A 21,437-nucleotide genomic window follows, 5' to 3' on the forward strand; every position below is an offset into this window, starting at 1 on the left:
TGTGTGTGTGTGTGTGTTAAGGTTGGGTGATTATTACGATCGGCCATCGTTGATGGCGAAGACATTGTGACGTGACATACGATGGTTTAGCCTATTTGAGTTTCACTGGTGCCCCACAGTAAAGAATCGAGTCTCGCAGTATGCAGCAGGACAGTATGCAGCAGGACAGTATGCAGCAGGACAGTACGCAGCGGGACAGTACGCAGCGGGACAGTACGCAGCAGGACAGTACGCAGCAGGACAGTATGCAGCGGACAGTACGCAGCGGGACAGTACGCAGCGGGACAGTACGCAGCGGGACAGTACGCAGCGGGACAGTACGCAGCGGGACAGTACGCAGCGGGACAGCACGCAGCGGGACAGTACGCAGCGGGACAGTACGCAGCGGGACAGCACGCAGCGGGACAGTACGCAGCGGGGCAGTACGCAGCGGGACAGTACGCAGCGGGACAGTACGCAGCGGGACAGTACGCAGCGGGACAGTACGCAGCGGGACAGTACGCAGCGGGACAGTACGCAGCGGGACAGTACGCAGCGGGACAGTACGCAGCGGGACAGTACGCAGCGGGACAGTACGCAGCGGGACAGTACGCAGCAACGGGACAGTACGCAGCTGGGCAGTACGCAGCTGGGCAGTACGCAGCGGGGCAGTACGCAGCGGGACAGTACGCAGCGGGGCAGTACGCAGCGGGAGTACGCAGGGGACAGTACGCAGCGGGACAGTACGCAGCGGGACAGTACGCAGCGGGACAGTACGCACACAGTACGCATTCAGAGTAATAGCCTATACCTGCATGCTATAGCCTAATTCAAGACGTGTTATATAGCCAGCACAGAACACGGAAGAGTGTAGGCCAGACAGGGTGTGGGGAGAGAGTAGGCCAGACAGGGTGTGGGGGGAGTGTAGGCCAGACAGGGTGTGGGGGGAGAGTGTGCAGGCCAGACAGGGTGTGGGGGGAGAGCAGGCCAGACAGGGTGTGGGGGGAGAGCGTAGGCCAGACAGGGTGGGGGGAGAGTGTAGGCCAGACAGGACAGTAGGCCAGACAGGGGCGGGACAGAGCAGGGTGTGGGGGAGAGTGTAGGCCAGACAGGGTGGGGGGAGAGTGTAGGCCAGACAGGGTGTGGGGGGAGAGTGTAGGCCAGACAGGGTGTGGGGGGAGAGTGTAGGCCAGACAGGGTGTGGGGGAGAGAGTGTAGGCCAGACAGGGTGTGGGGGGAGAGTGTAGGCCAGACAGGGTGTGGGGGTGGGGGAGTGTAGGCCAGACAGGGTGTGGGGACAGGGTGTGGGGGGAGAGTGTAGGCCAGACAGGGTGTGGGGGGAGAGTGTAGGCCAGACAGGGTGTGGGGGGAGAGAGTGTAGGCCAGACAGGGTGTGGGGGGGGAGAGTGTAGGCCAGACAGGGTGTGGGGGGAGAGAGTGTAGGCCAGACAGGGTGTGGGGGAGAGAGTGTAGGCCAGACAGGGTGTGGGGGAGAGAGTGTAGGCCAGACAGGGTGTGGGGGAGAGAGTGTAGGCCAGACAGGGTGGGGGGGAGAGAGAGGGCCAGACAGGGTGTGGGGGGAGAGGCCAGACAGGGTGTGGGGGAGAGTGTAGGCCAGACAGGGTGTGGGGGGAGAGTGTAGGCCAGACAGGGTGTGGGGGGAGAGTGTAGGCCAGACAGGGTGAGGGGGGAGAGTGTAGGCCAGACAGGGTGGGGGGAGAGAGTGTAGGCCAGACAGGGTGGGGGGGGAGAGTGTAGGCCAGACAGGGTGGGGGGGAGAGTGTAGGCCAGACAGGGTGGGGGGAGAGTGTAGGCCAGACAGGGTGAGGGGAGAGAGTGTAGGCCAGACAGGGTGGGGGAGGGGCCAGAGGGTGGGGGGAGTGTAGGCCAGACAGGGTGGGGGGAGAGAGTGTAGGCCAGACAGGGTGGGGGAGAGAGTGTAGGCCAGACAGGGTGGGGGGAGAGAGTGTAGGCCAGACAGGGTGGGGGAGAGAGTGTAGGCCAGACAGGGTGGGGGGAGAGAGTGTAGGCCAGACAGGGTGGGGGGGGAGAGAGTGTAGGCCAGACAGGGTGGGGGGGAGAGAGTGTAGGCCAGACAGGGTGGGGGGAGAGAGTGTAGGCCAGACAGGGTGGGGGGGGAGAGGGTAGGCCAGACAGGGTGTGGGGGGAGAGTGTAGGCCAGACAGGGTGGGGGGAGAGAGGCCAGACAGGGTGTGGGGGGAGAGTGTAGGCCAGACAGGGTGGGGGGAGAGAGAGTGTAGGCCAGACAGGGTGGGGGGAGAGTGTAGGCCAGACAGGGTGGGGGGGAGAGTGTAGGCAGGGTGTGGGGGAGAGTGTAGGCCAGACAGGGTGGGGGGAGAGAGTGTAGGCCAGACAGGGTGGGGGGGGAGAGTGTAGGCCAGACAGGGTGGGGGAGAGAGTGTAGGCCAGACAGGGTGGGGGAGAGAGTGTAGGCCAGACAGGGTGGGGGGGAGAGAGTGTAGGCCAGACAGGGTGGGGGGAGAGAGTGTAGGCCAGACAGGGTGGGGGGGGAGAGTGTAGGCCAGACAGGGTGGGGGGAGAGAGAGAGTGTAGGCCAGACAGGGTGTGGGGGAGGTGTAGACCAGACAGGGTGGGGGGAGAGAGTGTAGGCCAGACAGGGTGGGGGGGGAGAGTGTAGGCCAGACAGGGTGGGGGGAGAGTGTAGGCCAGACAGGGTGTGGGGGGAGAGTGTAGGCCAGACAGGGTGGGGGGAGAGTGTAGGCCAGACAGGGTGGGGGAGAGTGTGGGGGGTGTGGGGGGAGAGAGTGTAGGCCAGACAGGGTGTGGGGGGAGAGTGTAGGCCAGACAGGGTGGGGGGGGAGAGTGTAGGCCAGACAGGGTGGGGGGAGAGAGTGTAGGCCAGACAGGGTGGGGGGAGAGAGTGTAGGCCAGACAGGGTGGGGGGGGAGAGTGTAGGCCAGACAGGGTGGGGGGGGAGAGTGTAGGCCAGACAGGGTGTGGGGGGAGAGTGTAGGCCAGACAGGGTGTGGGGGGAGAGTGTAGGCCAGACAGGGTGTGGGGGGAGAGTGTAGGCCAGACAGGGTGTGGGGGAGAGAGTGTAGGCCAGACAGGGTGTGGGGGAGAGAGTGTAGGCCAGACAGGGTGTGGGGGAGAGAGTGTAGGCCAGACAGGGTGTGGGGGGTGTGGGGGAGAGAGTGTAGGCCAGACAGGGTGTGGGGGGAGAGTGTAGGCCAGACAGGGTGTGGGGGGAGAGAGTAGGCCAGACAGGGTGTGGGGGGAGAGTGTAGGCCAGACAGGGTGTGGGGGGAGGCCAGTGTAGGCCAGACAGGGTGTGGGGGGGAGAGTGTAGGCCAGACAGGGTGTGGGGGGAGAGTGTAGGCCAGACAGGGTGTGGGGGGAGAGTGTAGGCCAGACAGGGTGTGGGGGAGAGTGTAGACCAGACAGGGTGAGGGGAGAGAGTGTAGGCCAGACAGGGTGTGGGGGGAGAGTGTAGGCCAGACAGGGTGTGGGGGGGAGAGTGTAGGCCAGACAGGGTGTGTGGGGAGAGAATTCCACCAAAGCATCACTAAATGTCCAGAAACAAAATATTGTTTCTCCGTCAGATTACTTGGACATTAAACTATAGCTTAAACCAATTCCATTTTTATTTTCAATAACGGACACTCCCTTCACTATGTTGCGTCTAGTAGTTTCTGAAAAACTTAGCCTATCGAATGAAGAGAGAAAGGAATATAGGCTAAGTGAATATGGAGGTTTCATTGTTTTTCTTCATGGTTTTCTCCCGCTCAAACAACGACTATAACAGAGTTCCTTCTCAAAGTTATTGTTATAGTGTAAAAACACAAAGTAGGGGACTAAATGACCGATCAAACCAAGATCAATAGCCTGTAGAAACATCTACTGACCAGTTTTTTAAAGATATGTGGGGAAAATCCCTCCAAGCGAGGTTGAAAACCAAATGTCCAATAACCGAACCTCATTCCTCTTTACAAGGCCATAAATACTTTGCCCTGTTACGGTCATCAACACTAGTTTATTTCCCCAAAATATTCTAGTCTACCAAGGTATTGTCCTAAAGCTGTGACTGTCAAAAATAACAAGAATGAAAAGGAAGGGGCTGTTGTCAATCACTGCTTTGTAATAGAATAACAAGAATGAAAGGGAAGGGGCTGTTGTCAATCACTGCTTTGTAATAGAATAACAAGAATGAAAGGGAAGGGGCTGTTGTCAATCACTGCTTTGTAATAGAATAACAAGAATGAAAGGGAAGGGGCTGTTGTCAATCACTGCTTTGTAATAGAATAACAAGAATGAAAGGAAGGGGCTGTTGTCAATCACTGCTTTGTAATAGAATAACAAGAATGAAAGGAATGGGCTGTTGTCAATCACTGCTTTGTGATAGAATAACAAGATGATAAGAATATATATATTTATCCCGTTGTGAAGTCTGGTAGACTGCTTCTATCCAGCCCCCCACGGATGTTACTACGGTAACGCAGCCCGTTCCTCATGCGACCTGTCAGTGTCCCATCACAGCACCACACAGAGGCTCCTCCACCAGAAACTCATGGAATTATATTTCATAATGATTCATCCGGTCTCTAACCACATTATATTTCATAATGATTCATCCAGTCTCTAACCACATTATATTTCATAATGATTCATCCAGTCTCTAACCACATTATATTTCATAATGACTCATCCAGTCTCTAACCACATATTTCATAATGATTCATCCGGTCTCTAACCATGATTTCATAATGATTCATCCGGTCTCTAACCACATTATATTTCATAATGATTCATCCAGTCTCTAACCACATTATATTTCATAATGATTCATCCAGTCTCTAACCACATTATATTTCATAATGATTCATCCAGTCTCTAACCACATTATATTTCATAATGACTCATCCAGTCTCTAACCACATATTTCATAATGATTCTCCGGTCTCTAACCACATTATATTTCATAATGATTCATCCGGTCTCTAACCACATTATATTTCATAATGATTCATCCGGTCTCTAACCACATTATATTTCATAATGATTCATCCAGTCTCTAACCACATTATATTTCATAATGATTCATCCAGTCTCTAACCACATTATATTTCATAATGATTCATCCAGTCTCTAACCACATTATATTTCATAATGATTCATCCGGTCTCTAACCACATTATATTTCATAATGACTCATCCGGTCTCTAACCACATTATATTTCATCCAGTCTCTAACCACATTATATTTCATAATGATTCATCCAGTCTCTAACCACATTATATTTCATAATGATTCATCCGGTCTCTAACCACATTATATTTCATAATGATTCATCCGGTCTCTAACCACATTATATTTCATAATGATTCATCCAGTCTCTAACCACATTATATTTCATAATGATTCATCCGGTCTCTAACCACATTATATTTCATAATGATTCATCCGGTCTCTAACCACATTATATTTCATAATGATTCATCCGGTCTCTAACCACATTATATTTCATAATGATTCATCCGGTCTCTAACCACATTATATTTCATCCAGTCTCTAACCACATTATATTTCATAATGATTCATCCAGTCTCTAACCACATTATATTTCATAATGATTCATCCAGTCTCTAACCACATTATATTTCATAATGATTCATCCAGTCTCTAACCACATTATATTTCATAATGATTCATCCGGTTTGTTCTATAGCCCAACTGTTGTTTTTATCTGATTCTTATTTTATTTTATTTTATTTTTTCCTTAAACAAAGGTTTTGGGTTGACCAATAAGGAGGGGTGATGTTTTATGGGTACATAATAAACGATAGGACAATGGTTGATATCGCCCAACCGTAGTGTGTGTGTGTGTGTGTGTGTGTGTGTGTGTGTGTGTGTGTGTGTGTGTGTGTCATTGTGTATTTTACAAGGTGTGTGTCATTGTGTATTTTACAAGGTGTGTGTCATTGTGTATTTTACAAGGTGTGTGTCATTGTGTATTTTACAAGGTGTGTGTGTGTCATTGTGTATTTTACAAGGTGTGTGTGTGTGTGTCATTGTGTATTTTACAAGGTGTGTGTGTGTCATTGTGTATTTTACAAGGTGTGTGTGTGTGTGTCATTGTGTATTTTACAAGGTGTGTGTGTGTGTGTGTGTGTGTGTATTTTACAAGGTGTGTGTGTGTGTGTGTGTGTCATTGTGTATTTTACAAGGTGTGTGTGTGTGTGTGTCTTTGTGTATTTTACAAGGTGTGTGTGTGTGTGTGTGTGTCATTGTGTATTTTACAAGGTGTGTGTGTGTGTGTCATTGTGTATTTTACAAGTGTGTGTGTGTGTGTGTGTGTGTGTGTGTGTGTGTGTGTGTGTGTGTGTGTGTGTGTCATTGTGTATTTTACAAGGTGTGTGTGTGTGTGCTTGTTGTTTAGGCTCCAAGAAGGTGTACACCGATGCTCTGAAGCAAATGCTGATCTCGTCTCCCCCTCCGGTGCTTACTCTTCACCTGAAGAGATTCCAGCAGGTAACCCTCTCCAACAACTCGGGCCCTGACCGTCATGGACATTTGGATAATGGTTATTTGTCACCATTTTTTAAATAATTGTTCAAATAGCAATTATTATTAAAAACATTTTAAAAAAAGGTTTAGCTTCATGTCCACAAACTTTATCCAAAAGCAGCAAAGTAAAAGTGAACCTGGTTTAAATGCATGTTCTCCTCCACTCCGGTGTTACCGCAGCAACGGATTCAACCAGACTTCAGACTTCCACAACACAACATTTCAGTTCGGTCACCTTTCTCCTTATATCGGCTGTTCGATGTAAAACCTTAAACTTACTTTTACTTCGCTGCTTTATGGGTAAAAGTTGTTTGTTTTCCACATTATGTTACGTTAATGCCTCGTTCTTAAATTGATTCAATTGTCGTCGTCCCCCCCACACACACACACATGAATCTACACACACATGAATCTACACACATGAATCTACACACATGAATCTACACACATGAATCTACACACATGAATCTACACAACATGAATCTACACACATGAATCTACACACATGAATCTACACACATGAATCTACACAACATGAATCTACACACATGAATCTACACACATGAATCTACACACATGAATCTACACACATGAATCTACACACATGAATCTACACAACATGAATCTACACACATGAATCTACACACATGAATCTACACACAAATCAACAATATGACAAAGCAACAACTTTTTTTTGTTTTTTTTGCAAATGTATAAAAATTCACTGAAATAATACATTCACATAAGTATTCAGAAACTTTACTCAGTACATTGTTGAAGCACCTTTGGCAGCGATTACAGCCTCGAGTCTTCTTGGGTATGATGGAACAAGCTTGACACACCTGTATTTGGAGAGTTTCTCCCATTCTTCTCTGCAGATCCTCTCAAGCTCTGTCAGGTTGGATGGGGAGCGTTGCTGCACAGCTATTTTCAGGTCTCTCTAGAGATGTTCGATCGGGTTCAAGTCCGGGCTCTGGCTGGGCCACTCAAGGACATTCAGAGACTTGTCCTGAAGCCACTCCTACGTTGTCTTGGCTGTGTGCTTAGGGTCGGTGTCCTGTTAGAAGGTGAACCTTCACCCCAGTCTGAGGTCCTGAGCGCTCTGGAGCAAGATTTCATCAAGGATCTCTCTGTACTTTTCTCTGTTCATTTTTGCCTCGATCCTGACTAGTCCCCCAGTCCCTGCCGCTGAAAAACATCCCCACAGCATGATGCTGCCACCACCATGCTTCACTGTAGGGATGAGGCCAGGTTTCCTCCAGACGTCATTCAGGCCAAAGAGTTCTCCTAGCAAAGGGTCTGAATTCTTATGTAAAGATGGTATTTCTGTTTTTTATTTTTAATAAATTCTAAAAAGCTGTTTTCGCTTTGTCATTATGGGGTATTGTGTGTTTGACAAACATTTTTTATTTCATCCATTTTTAGAATAAGGCTGAAACGTAACAAAATGTGGAAAAATTCTAGAGGTCCGAGTACTTTCCCAAATGCACTCTGTGATTTTCAAGTGTGTAACTTGTCTCTGCCTCTGTCTCTGCCTCTGTCCCTGTCACAACCTCTGCCTCTGTCCCAACCTCTGTCCCTACCTCTGTCCCTGTCCCTACCTCTGCCTCTGTCCCAACCTCTGTCCCTGCCTCTGTCCCTGCCTCTGTCCCTACCTCTGTCCCTGTCCCTACCTCTACCTCTTTCCCTACCTCTACCTCTTTCCCTACCTCTACCTCTGTACCTACCTCTACCTCTGTCCCTACCTCTGTCCCTACCTCTGCCTCTGTCCCTACCTCTACCTCTGTCCCTACCTCTACCTCTGTCCCTACCTCTACCTCTGTCCCTACCTCTGTCCCTGTCCCTACCTCTGTCTCTGTCCCTACCTCTGTCTCTGTCCCTACCTCTGTCCCTACCTCTACCTCTGTCCCTGCCTCTGTCCCTGCCCCTACCTCTGTCCCTACCTCTACCTCTGTCCCTACCTCTGTCCCTACCTCTGTCCCTGTCCCTACCTCTGTCCCTACCTCTGTCCCTACCTCTGTCCCTGTCCCTACCTCTGTCTCTGTCCCTACCTCTGTCCCTGTCCCTACCTCTGTCCCTGTCCCTACCTCTGTCCCTGTCCCTACCTCTGTCCCTACCTCTGTCCCTGTCCCTACCTCTGTCCCTGTCCCTACCTCTGTCCCTACCTCTGTCTCTGTCCCTGTCCCTACCTCTGTCCCTACCTCTGTCCCTGTCCCTACCTCTGTCCTTGTCCCTACCTCTGTCCCTGTCCCAACCTCTGTCCCTGTCCCTACCTCTGTCCCTGTCCCTACCTCTGTCCCTGTCCCTACCTCTGTCCCTGTCCCTACCTCTGTCCCTACCTCTGTCCCTATCCCTACCTCTGTCCCTGTCCCTACCTCTGTCCCTACCTCTGCCTCTGTCCCTACCTCTACCTCTGTCCCTGCCTCTGTCCCTACCTCTGCCCCTACCTCTGTCCCTACCCCTGTCCCTACCTCTGCCTCTGTCCCTACCTCTGTCCCTACCTCTACCTCCATCCCTACCTCTACCTCTGTCCCTACCTCTGTCCCTGTCCCTACCTCTGTCCCTGTCCCTACCTCTGCCTCTGTCCCTACCTCTGCCTCTGTCCCTACCTCTGTCCCTGTCCCTACCTCTGTCCCTGTCCCTACCCCTGTCCCTACCTCTGCCTCTGTCCCTGTCCCTACCTCTGTCCCTACCTCTGTCCCTACCCCTGTCCCTACCTCTGCCTCTGTCCCTGTCCCTACCTCTGTCCCTACCTCTGTCCCTACCTCTGTCCCTATCCCTACCTCTGTCCCTGTCCCTACCTCTGTCCCTACCTCTGTCTCTGCCTCTGTCCCTACCTCTACCTCTGTCCCTGCCTCTGTCCCTGTCCCTACCTCTGCCCCTACCTCTGTCCCTGTCCCTACCTCTGCCTCTGTCCCTACCTCTGTCCCTACCTCTACCTCCATCCCTACCTCTACCTCTGTCCCTACCTCTGTCCCTGTCCCTACCTCTGCCTCTGTCCCTACCTCTGCCTCTGTCTCTGCCTCTGTCCCTACCTCTGCCTCTGTCCCTACCTCTGTCCCTGTCCCTACCTCTGCCTCTCTGTCCCTACCTCTGTCCCTGCCTCTGTCCCTACCTCTGCCTCTGTCCCTACCTCTGCCTCTGTCCCTGTCCCTACCTCTGTCCCTGTCCCTGCCTCTGTCCCTACCTCTGTCCCTGCCTCTGTCCCTACCTCTGCCTCTGTCCCTACCTCTGCCTCTGTCCCTGTCCCTACCTCTGCCTCTGTCCCTACCTCTGCCTCTGTCCCTACCTCTACCTCTGTCCCTACCTCTACCTCTGTCCCTGCCTCTGTCCCTACCTCTGTCCCTGTCCCTACCTCTGTCCCTGTCCCTACCTCTGTCCCTACCTCTGCCTCTGTCCCTACCTCTGCCTCTGTCCCTACCTCTGCCTCTGTCCCTACCTCTGCCTCTGTCCCTGTCCCTACCTCTGTCCCTACCTCTACCTCTGTCCCTGTCCCTACCTCTGCCTCTGTCCCTACCTCTACCTCTGTCCCTACCTCTACCTCTGTCCCTACCTCTACCCCTGTCCCTACCTCTACCTCTGTCCCTACCTCTGTCCCTACCTCTACCCCTGTCCCTACCTCTGCCTCTGTCCCTACCTCTACCTCTGTCCCTACCTCTACCTCTGTCCCTACCTCTACCCCTACCCCTGTCCCTACCTCTGTCCCTACCTCTGTCCCTGTCCCTACCTCTGCCTCTGTCCCTGTCCCTACCTCTACCTCTGTCCCTGCCTCTGTCCCTGTCCCTACCTCTGCCTCTGTCCCTGTCCCTACCCCTGTCCCTACCTCTACCTCTGTCCCTACCTCTGTCCCTGCCTCTGTCCCTGTCCCTACCTCTGTCCCTGTCCCTACCTCTGTCCCTGTCCCTACCTCTGCCTCTGTCCCTACCTCTGTCCCTGTCCCTACCTCTGCCCCTGTCCCTACCCCTGTCTCTGCCTCTGTCCCTGTCCCTACCTCTGCCTCTGTCCCTACCTCTGCCTCTGTCCCTGTCCCTACCTCTGCCTCTGTCCCTGTCCCTACCTCTGCCCCTGTCCCTACCCCTGTCTCTGCCTCTGTCCCTGTCCAGATTGGGTACAGTGTGTGTAAGGTGAACAGCCACGTCAACTTCCCTCACATTCTAGACGTAGCACCATTCTGCTCTGTCATATGCAAGGTAAAACACACTCAAATAACACCTTTTTTATGACACCTTTTTAAAAAATATATCTATAAAACGTTAAGTAACATGTGAAAATAAAAATAAAATCAAGGTTTTGTTCTGTATCTTAGTGTAATATATATATATATTTATTTTTTTTTTATTTTTTATGTGTGTGTATATATATGCTGATAGAATGATGATATATATATATATTTTTTTTTTATATGTGTGTATATATATATGCTGATAGAATGATGATATATACACACACACACACACACAGTAGGGCAAAAAAGTATTTAGTCAGCCACCAATTGTGCAAGTTCTCCCACTTAAAAAGATGAGAGAGGCCTGTAATTTTCATCATAGTTAGACTTCAACTATGACAGACAACATGAGAAGAAAACAAATCCAGAAGATCACATTGTAGGATTTTTAATGAATTTATTTGCAAATTATAATTATTTTTGCCCCATTGTATATGCTGATAGAATGATGATATATATATATATATATGGGGCATAGAGTCCTGAGTTGTTCCTGGTCTGGTGACATGGGCAGTGTAAATGTAGGCCATTTTGAATGTTGACATTCTGTTGTTTCTCTTGTTTTGTATTCAGGGTGTGTCGGAGGGAGGCTCTCGGGTGCTTTACAGTCTGTATGGTATAGTAGAACACAGTGGGACTATGAGAAGTGGTCATTATACAGCCTACGTCAAAGCCAGACCTTTCTACCCCTCCACGACACACACCGGAGTGGCCACACATGGTAGGACTGCTGTTAACGTACAGCTTTAACAGACGGTTGGGTTTGTACTGAGAATGGTCATTTAAACAATCCAAAAATAGATTTGTTCCATACCGGGATTTTAATTTTGACAAATGTAAAATGTATATCATATTTTTTTGCGCTAGTTTTGCGCTAGTTGGCTGTACCTGCACAAAAACTCCAGTATTTTTCCATCATAGCTTGTTCTTCATCTTCATCAGTCTGTCTGCTGATAGAATGATGGAGAGCAGTAGCTCCACATTAGTCTGTCTGCTGATAGAATGATGGAGAACAGTAGCTCCACATTAGTCTGTCTGCTGATAGAATGATGGAGAACAGTAGCTCCACATTAGTCTGTCTGCTGATAGAATGATGGAGAACAGTAGCTCCACATCAGTCTGTCTGCTGATAGAATGATGGAGAGCAGTAGCTCCACATCAGTCTGTCTGCTGATAGAATGATGGAGAGAGTAGCAGTCTGTCTGCTGAGCAGTAGCTCCACATTAGTCTCCGTCTGCTGAGAATGATGGAGAACAGTCTGCTGATAGAATGATGGAGAACAGTAGCTCCACATCAGTCTGTCTACTGATAGAATGATGGAGAACAGTAGCTCCACATCAGTCTGTCTACTGATAGAATGATGGAGAACAGTAGCTCCACATCAGTCTGTCTACTGATAGAATGATGGAGAACAGTAGCTCCACATCAGTCTGTCTGCTGATAGAATGATGGAGAACAGTAGCTCCACATCAGTCTGTCTACTGATAGAATGATGGAGAACAGTAGCTCCACATCAGTCAGTCTGCTGATAGAATGATGGAGAACAGTAGCTCCACATCAGTCAGTCTGCTGATAGAATGATGGAGAACAGTAGCTCCACATCAGTCTGTCTGCTGGTAGAATGATGGAGAACAGTAGCTCCACATCAGTCTGCTGATAGAATGATGGAGAACAGTAGCTCCACATCAGTCTGCTGATAGAATGATGGAGAACAGTAGCTCCATATCAGTCTGCTGATAGAATGATGGAGAACAGTAGCTCCACATCAGTCTGCTGATAGAATGATGGAGAACAGTAGCTCCACATCAGTCTGCTGATAGAATGATGGAGAACAGTAGCTCCATATCAGTCTGCTGATAGAATGATGGAGAACAGTAGCTCCATATCAGAGAGCTGTCTCTGCTGATAGAATGATGGAGAACAGTAGCTCCACATCAGTCTGCTGATAGAATGATGGAGAACAGTAGCTCCACATCAGTCTGCTGATAGAATGATGGAGAACAGTAGCTCCACATCAGTCTGCTGATAGAATGATGGAGAACAGTAGCTCCATATCAGTCTGCTGATAGAATGATGGAGAACAGTAGCTCCATATCAGAGAGCTGTCTCTGCTGATAGAATGATGGAGAACAGTAGCTCCACATCAGTCTGTCTGCTGATAGAATGATGGAGAACAGTAGCTCCACATCAGTCTGTCTACTGATAGAATGATGGAGAACAGTAGCTCCACATCAGTCTGTCTACTGATAGAATGATGGAGAACAGTAGCTCCACATCAGTCTGTCTACTGATAGAATGATGGAGAACAGTAGCTCCACATCAGTCTGTCTGCTGATAGAATGATGGAGAACAGTAGCTCCACATCAGTCTGTCTACTGATAGAATGATGGAGAACAGTAGCTCCACATCAGTCAGTCTGCTGATAGAATGATGGAGAACAGTAGCTCCACATCAGTCAGTCTGCTGATAGAATGATGGAGAACAGTAGCTCCACATCAGTCTGTCTGCTGGTAGAATGATGGAGAACAGTAGCTCCACATCAGTCTGCTGATAGAATGATGGAGAACAGTAGCTCCACATCAGTCTGCTGATAGAATGATGGAGAACAGTAGCTCCATATCAGAGAGCTGTCTCTGCTGATAGAATGATGGAGAACAGTAGCTCCACATCAGTCTGTCTGCTGATAGAATGATGGAGAACAGTAGCTCCACATCAGTCTGCTGATAGAATGATGGAGAACAGTAGCTCCACATCAGAGAGCTGTCTCTGCTGATAGAATGATGGAGAACAGTAGCTCCACATCAGTCAGTCTGCTGATAGAATGATGGAGAACAGTAGCTCCACATCAGTCTGTCTGCTGATAGAATGATGGAGAACAGTAGCTCCACATCAGTCAGTCTGCTGATAGAATGATGGAGAACAGTAGCTCCACATCAGTCAGTCTGCTGATAGAATGATGGAGAACAGTAGCTCCACATCAGTCTGTCTGCTGATAGAATGATGGAGAACAGTAGCTCCACATCAGTCTGTCTGCTGATAGAATGATGGAGAACAGTAGCTCCCCATCAGTCAGTCTGCTGATAGAATGATGGAGAACAGTAGCTCCACATCAGTCTGTCTGCTGATAGAATGATGGAGAACAGTAGCTCCACATCAGTCTGTCTGCTGATAGAATGATGGAGAACAGTAGCTCCACATCAGTCTGTCTGCTGATAGAATGATGGAGAACAGTAGCTCCACATCAGTCAGTCTGCTGATAGAATGATGGAGAACAGTAGCTCCACATCAGTCTGTCTGCTGATAGAATGATGGAGAACAGTAGCTCCACATCAGTGCTCTCTGCTGATAGAATGATGGAGAACAGTAGCTCCACATCAGTCAGTCTGCTGATAGAATGATGGAGAACAGTAGCTCCACATCAGAGAGCTGTCTGCTGATAGAATGATGGAGAACAGTAGCTCCCCATCAGAGAGCTCTCTGCTGATAGAATGATGGAGAACAGTAGCTCCACATCAGAGAGCTGTCTGCTGATAGAATGATGGAGAACAGTAGCTCCCCATCAGAGAGCTCTCTGCTGATAGAATGATGGAGAACAGTAGCTCCCCATCAGAGAGCTCTCTGCTGATAGAATGATGGAGAACAGTAGCTCCACAGCAGAGAGCTCTCTGCTGATAGAATGATATTGTTGAATTCTCAAGAGTTCAGAAGTGAAACTGAAGCACAAAATGACGCTGAGCAGAAATTACAATAAGAACCCTTTTAGATCTGCGTTAACAAAACGCAGCAAAATATTTCTTATGCGTTATTCAGATTTTATTTTTTCCCCAACTGTCTTTATTGCGACAAATGTTGATGGAAACTATATATTTTTTTTAAATATTTTTTTTTGTAAGTTATAATTGCCGAATAATTTAAGGTATGCTGGTAACATGATGTTATCAAATATAAAACTTCACTCCACATTTAATTCTAAATGCTTGCAAAATATTTTTTTAAATTAACAATAAAATATTGTTTCTTTGCAGGACGAAGATTGTCTTGCCTTTTTAATAAGAGTGTCTGAATTGCTTCACGTTGCAGTTTCACCATCGTTGTTTAAGATAATCAAGGCCTGCGTGAGTTACTGTGCACCATGGCGATATGTTGGAACATGAGAACTATTAGAATATGGAAAATGTTTAGTCCATTTTTGTATTCTATCCAGGCTGGTTTATGCGGCCTACCAGAGACATGATAGGTGAGCAAGGGCATACAGGCTGGCTACTTGGCAGGGCGGTACAGGCTGGCTACTTGGCAGGGCATACAGGCTGGCTACTTTGCAGGGCATACAGGCTGGCTACTTGGCAGGGCGGTACAGGCTGGCTACTTGGCAGGGCATACAGGCTGGCTACTTGGCAGGGCGGTACAGGCTGGCTACTTGGCAGGGCATACAGGCTGGCTACTTGGCAGGGCGGTACAGGCTGGCTACTTGGCAGGGCGGTACAGGCTGGCTACTTGGCAGGGCGGTACAGGCTGGCTACTTGGCAGGGCGGTACAGGCTGGCTACTTGGCAGGGCGGTACAGGCTGGCTACTTGGCAGGGCGGTACAGGCTGGCTACTTGGCAGGGCGGTTGGCTACTTGGCAGGGCATACAGGCTGGCTACTTGGCAGGGCATACAGGCTGGCTACTTGGCAGGGCATACAGGCTGGCTACTTGGCAGGGCATACAGGCTGGCTACTTGGCAGGGCATACAGGCTGCTACTTGGCAGGGCATACAGGCTGGCTACTTGGCAGGGCATACAGGCTGGCTACTTGGCAGGGCATACAGGCTGGCTACTTGGCAGGGCATACAGGCTGGCTACTTGGCAGGGCATACAGGCTTGCTACTTGGCAGGGCATACAGGCTGGCTACTTGGCAGGGCATACAGGCTGGCTACTTGGCAGGGCGGTACAGGCTGGCTACTTGGCAGGGCATACAGGCTGGCTACTTGGCAGGGCATACAGGCTGGCTACTTGGCAGGGCATACAGGCTGGCTACTTGGCAGGGCATACAGGCTGGCTACTTGGCAGGGCAGGCTGGCTACTTGGCAGGGCATACAGGCTGGCTACTTGGCAGGGCATACAGGCTGGCTACTTGGCAGGGCATACAGGCTGGCTACTTGGCAGGGCATACAGGCTGGCTACTTGGCAGGGCGGTACAGGCTGGCTACTTGGCAGGGCGGTACAGGCTGGCTACTTGGCAGGGCATACAGGCTGGCTACTTGGCAGGGCATACAGGCTGGCTACTTGGCAGGGCATACAGGCTGGCTACTTGGCAGGGCGGTACAGGCTGGCTACTTGGCAGGGCGGTACAGGCTGGCTACTTGGCAGGGCGGTACAGGCTGGCTACTTGGCAAGGCATACAGGCTGGCTACTTGGCAGGGCGGTACAGGCTGGCTACTTGGCAGGGCGGTACAGGCTGGCTACTTGGCAGGGAGGTACAGGCTGGCTACTTGTCAGGGCGGTACAGGCTGGCTACTTGTCAGGGCGGTACAGGCTGGCTACTTGGCAGGGCGGTACAGGCTGGCTACTTGGCAGGGCGGTACAGGCTGGCTACTTGGCAGGGCGGTACAGGCTGGCTACTTGGCAGAGCGGTACAGGCTGGCTACTTGGCAGGGCATACAGGCTGGCTACTTGGCAGGGCGGTACAGGCTGGCTACTTGGCAGGGCATACAGGCTGGCTACTTGGCAGGGCGGTACAGGCTGCCTACTTGGCAGAGCGGTACAGGCTGGCTACTTGGCAGGGCATACAGGCTGGTTACTTGGCAGGGCATACAGGCTGGCTACTTGGCAGGGCATACAGGCTGGCTACTTGGCAGGGCATACAGGCTGGCTACTTGGCAGGGCGGTACAGGCTGGCTACTTGGCAGGGCATACAGGCTGGCTACTTGGCAGGGCATACAGGCTGGCTACTTGGCAGGGCATACAGGCTGGCTACTTGGCAGGGCGGTACAGGCTGGCTACTTGGCAGGGCGGTACAGGCTGGCTACTTGGCAGGGCATACAGGCTGGCTACTTGGCAGGGCATACAGGCTGGCTACTTGGCAGGGCATACAGGCTGGCTACTTGGCAGGGCGGTACAGGCTGGCTACTTGGCAGGGCATACAGGCTGGCTACTTGGCAGGGCGGTACAGGCTGGCTACTTGGCAGGGCGGTACAGGCTGGCTACTTGGCAAGGCATACAGGCTGGCTACTTGGCAGGGCGGTACAGGCTGGCTACTTGGCAGGGCGGTACAGGCTGGCTACTTGGCAGGAGGTACAGGCTGGCTACTTGGCAGGGCGGTACAGGCTGGCTACTTGTCAGGCGGTACAGGCTGGCTACTTGGCAGGGCGGTACAGGCTGGCTACTTGGCAGGGCGGTACAGGCTGGCTACTTGGCAGGGCGGTACAGGCTGGCTACTTGGCAGAGCGGTACAGGCTGGCTACTTGGCAGGGCGGTACAGGCTGGCTACTTGGCAGGGCATACAGGCTGGCTACTTGGCAGGGCGGTACAGGCTGGCTACTTGGCAGGGCATACAGGCTGGCTACTTGGCAGGGCGGTACAGGCTGGCTACTTGGCAGAGCGGTACAGGCTGGCTACTTGGCAGGGCATACAGGCTGGTTACTTGGCAGGGCATACAGGCTGGCTACTTGGCAGGGCATACAGGCTGGCTACTTGGCAGGGCATACAGGCTGGCTACTAAGGGGGGGGTACAGGCTTGGCTACAAAGGGGGGTACAGGCTGGCTACTAAGGGGGGTACAGGCTGGCTACTAAGGGGGGTACAGGCTGGCTACTGAGGGGGGTACAGGCTGGCTACTGAGGGGGGTACGGGCCGGCTACTGAGGGGGGTACGGGCCGGCTACTGAGGGGGGTACGGGCCGGCTACTGAGGGGGGTACGGGCCGGCTACTGAGGGGGGTACGGGCCGGCTACTGAGGGGGGTACGGGCCGGCTACTGAGGGGGGTACGGGCCGGCTACTGAGGGGGGTACGGGCCGGCTACTGAGGGGGGTACGGGCCGGCTACTGAGGGGGGTACGGGCCGGCTACTGAGGGGGGTACGGGCCGGCTACTGAGGGGGGTACGGGCCGTCTACTGAGGGGGTACGGGCCGGCTACTGAGGGGGTACGGGCCGTCTACTGAGGGGGGTACGGGCCGTCTACTGAGGGGGTACGGGCCGTCTACTGAGGGGGTACGGGCCGTCTACTGAGGGGGTACGGGCCGTCTACTGAGGGGGTACGGGCCGTCTACTGAGGGGGTACGGGCCGGCTACTGAGGGGGGTACGGGCCGGCTACTGAGGGGGTTACGGGCCGGCTACTGAGGGGGGTACGGGCCGGCTACTGAGGGGGGTACGGGCCGGCTACTGAGGGGGGTCACGGGCCGGCTACTGAGGGGGGTACGGGCCGGCTACTGAGGGGGTTACAGGCAGGCTACTAAGGGGGTTACAGGCAGGCTACTAAGGGGGTTACAGGCAGGCTACTAAGGGGGGTACAGGCTGGCTACTAAGGGGGGTACAGGCTGGCTACTAAGGGGGGTACAGGCTGGCTACTAAGGGGGGTGCAGGCTGGCTACTAAGGGGGGTGCAGGCTGGCTACTAAGGGGGGTGCAGGCTGGTTACTAAGGGGGTGCAGGCTGGCTACTAAGGGGGTGCAGGCTGGCTACTAAGGGGGTGCAGGCTGGCTACTAAGGGGGTACAGGCTGGCTACTAAGGGGGGTACAGGCTGGCTACTAAGGGGGGTGCAGGCTGGCTACTAAGGGGGGTGCAGGCTGGCTACTAAGGGGGGTGCAGGCTGGCTACTAAGGGGGGTGCAGGCTGGCTACTAAGGGGGGTGCAGGCTGGCTACTAAGGGGGGTGCAGGCTGGCTACTAAGGGGGGTGCAGGCTGGCTACTAAGGGGGGTGCAGGCTGGCTACTAAGGGGGGTGCAGGCTGGCTACTAAGGGGGGTACAGGCTGGCTACTAAGGGGGGTACAGGCTGGCTACTAAGGGGGGTACGCTCAGCCGAATGCATCATAACCCTAGTAGGACAATGGAAACACTTCGACCACTTATTTTTTCTCGATATTCTAGATTTAATTTAAAAAATGAAGTTATGACGTCATTACCTCCAGCTGCTATTGTTTGACAACAACAGCAGCAACAACAACAACGACAACAACAGCAACTCACTGGACAAGTTCATGGAAACATTGCCCCCCTTTTTAAAAACTTTATTTTTAAAGCACACAGTAGCCATCTTGGTACATCCATGTTTGGGGCATTTCGATTATTGCTATATAAAGACTAGCCTTTGATTATTTTTTTTTATAGTATAACTTCTAAATGATGAGCTTAGTTTGATTGTCGGACCTCATCAGAACCCAAAATACGAGCTTGTTGTTTCTAAACATAAAAATAAATAAAACTTAACACCCAATTACCTCTCCCCTTCCTCCTCCCCTAAGGTGAGCCAGAGCCGGTGAAAGGGGCGTGGTTCCACGTGAGTGACAGTAGTGTGCAGCCAGTCACGGAGAGCAAAGTGCAGAGCTCCCAAGCCTACCTCCTATTCTACGAGAGGATCTCCTAGACCTGCCTACGTCTCAACTTGTACCCCATTTACCTACATACTGTTGGCTGTGTTTACACGGGCAGCCCTGGTTCTGATCTTTAGACAATAATTGGTCTTTTGACCGATCAGATCTTATTCCAATACTTGGGCAAAAGATCAGAATTGGGCTGGCTGTTTAAACGCAGCCGTAGTGCACTACTTTTGGCCAGAGCCTTATTATGCAGCCTTATGAGGCTTTTCCCCAGACAAATTTAGTGCACTATAAATGCCCTATTCCCTACATAGTGCACTACTTATGGCCTGAGACATTGTACTGGTATTGATATAAGCCAGATGAAGTGCAGAGTGAATACGAGTGGAGTATTTTTTTTTCTTCTTTTTATAATCAATATAAAGGGTTGTGTCTTAAATGGAGCCCTATTCCCTATGTAGTGCACTACTTTTGACCAGAACCCTATTTGTCCTGTTCAAAAGCAGTGCACTAAAATAGGGATTTTTTTTTTTTTTTTTTTAATGAGGGTGACATTTGAGACCTTGACAAAGATAATTAATTAAGATCATGACTGGAGATGTCCCAAAAACGAACAATATTTAGCTTGGAAGTTTTTTTTTTTTTTTTTTTCCTGATGAATTAATTGTATCAGTAATGAACATAAAAAGAATCCCAAGTATTTTTTTTTACTGTGCATATGTGACTATACAGTGTTTTCCTAAAAAAGAAAGAAAGAAGGGAGCACAGATCATTGCGTGCGTCCCAAATTGCACCGTATATAAGGGCACTGCATTTTGATCGGAGGTCTAAACTGGAAATCAGGTGCCATTCTATTGAATGACATGAAACCATAGAAGAGTTTGTTGATTCATCTGTCTGATTGCTTGGTGTGTTACACAGTAGAAGAAAAATAAACCTGCCAATACCTTCTTTTTTTTAAAATTATTATTATTGCTGCAATATGTGACATTTTGGGCAGACCTGACCAAATTCACATAGAAGTGCAGTTATAGATCTGTCATTCTTATTAAAGCAAGTTTAAGAATTGGCAGATATGTTCTATTTCTGAAAATACTATATTTTTGGTTATGGAAAAAAATATTTCACAGAGGTTAAGATGGTACAATTATTCTCTACACTATTCTTGCTTATTTTGTCACGAACTGTAATTAGGAAAATTATTATGATTTTAGCAACCAGGAAATGGCAAATATTTCTGCATAGTGCTCCTTTAAATTGTTAAAAACGATCCGTGGGGAAAAAAACGATAATTTTTATGACATTTTTATTTGAGTACTTTTTATATTGTGTTGTCAAGATGCATATTAAAAAGCTTGAAATACAGGAAAAATTCGACTGACTTATTTTGCTGTGACGCAATTGGGTTTGGACTAGCCTGAACAGCCGCTAATGGTCACTGTTTACTTGTCTTTTTGACATGCGCAGTCAAATCAGAGAGGAAGAGGCGAAGCGAGAGGTTTTACTCCGCCCAAAATGTGTCTAGTAAAATAATTTGCTACGTGAGGCTTATTTGATCAAATAGAAGTTTAGTAATGGTTAGGTTAAGAATGCACTGATATAAGTAAACGCACGTGGAATTTCACCTTTATTTAACCAGGTAGGCTAGTCGAGAACAAACAAGCAGTGTGACACAAACAACAACACAGAGTTACACATGGAGTAAACAAACGTACAGTCAATAACACAATAGAAAAGGCTATATACAGTGTGTGCAAATGTCGTGAACAAGTCAGTTAACCCACTGTTCCCAGGCCGTCATTGAAAATAAGAGTTTGTTCTTAACTGACTTGCCTAATTAAATTTCAAAAATAAATTTAAAAAAGTAAGATTAAGGGAGGTAAGGCAATAAATAGGCCAAAGTGGCAAAATAATTACAATTTAGTAATTAAACACTGGAGTGATAGATGTGCAGAAGATGAATGTGTAAGTAGAGATACTGGGGTGCAAAGGAGCAATACCATAACAAACAAAAAAATAACAGTATGGGGATGAGGTATTTGGTTGGGATATTTACAGATGGGCTGTGTACAGGTACAATGATCTGTGAGCTGCTCTGACAGCTGATGCTTAAAGTTAGTGAGTGAGATATGAGTCTCCAGCTTCAGTGATTTTTGCAATTCGTTCCAGTT

General features: G+C 50.0%; 1 protein-coding gene and 1 long non-coding RNA gene across 3 annotated transcripts in view; one reads left to right on the top strand and one right to left on the bottom strand.

Moving 5' to 3' along the window:
- The window catches only part of usp16 (ubiquitin specific peptidase 16), a gene marked incomplete at its 5' end in the record, with an annotated part of 46,041 nt that extends 25,403 nt beyond the window's left edge, over positions 1-20,638 (top strand). The window contains 4 exons of the mRNA XM_052468768.1: positions 6,399-6,490; positions 10,630-10,716; positions 11,325-11,472; positions 19,192-20,638. Coding sequence (XP_052324728.1) covers positions 6,399-6,490; positions 10,630-10,716; positions 11,325-11,472; positions 19,192-19,313 — 449 coding nt within the window. The remainder of the gene's footprint in view (positions 1-6,398; positions 6,491-10,629; positions 10,717-11,324; positions 11,473-19,191) is intronic.
- Positions 8,609-9,157, bottom strand: LOC127908995 (uncharacterized). 2 transcript variants are annotated; one of them, XR_008069410.1, is made up of 3 exons: positions 9,046-9,157; positions 8,800-8,835; positions 8,609-8,691 (listed from the first exon to the last, which is right to left on the bottom strand). It is a non-coding gene; the product is annotated as an uncharacterized LOC127908995 (long non-coding RNA). The 2 variants fall into 2 exon arrangements; XR_008069409.1 differs by lacking the exon at positions 8,609-8,691 and adding an exon at positions 8,884-8,931 and having other exon boundaries at positions 8,787-8,853.
- Positions 20,639-21,437: the final 799 nt, after the last annotated feature.

Source organism: Oncorhynchus keta, chromosome 18, assembly GCF_023373465.1.
Source record: "Oncorhynchus keta strain PuntledgeMale-10-30-2019 chromosome 18, Oket_V2, whole genome shotgun sequence".
NCBI classification, from domain to species: Eukaryota; Metazoa; Chordata; class Actinopteri; order Salmoniformes; family Salmonidae; genus Oncorhynchus; species Oncorhynchus keta.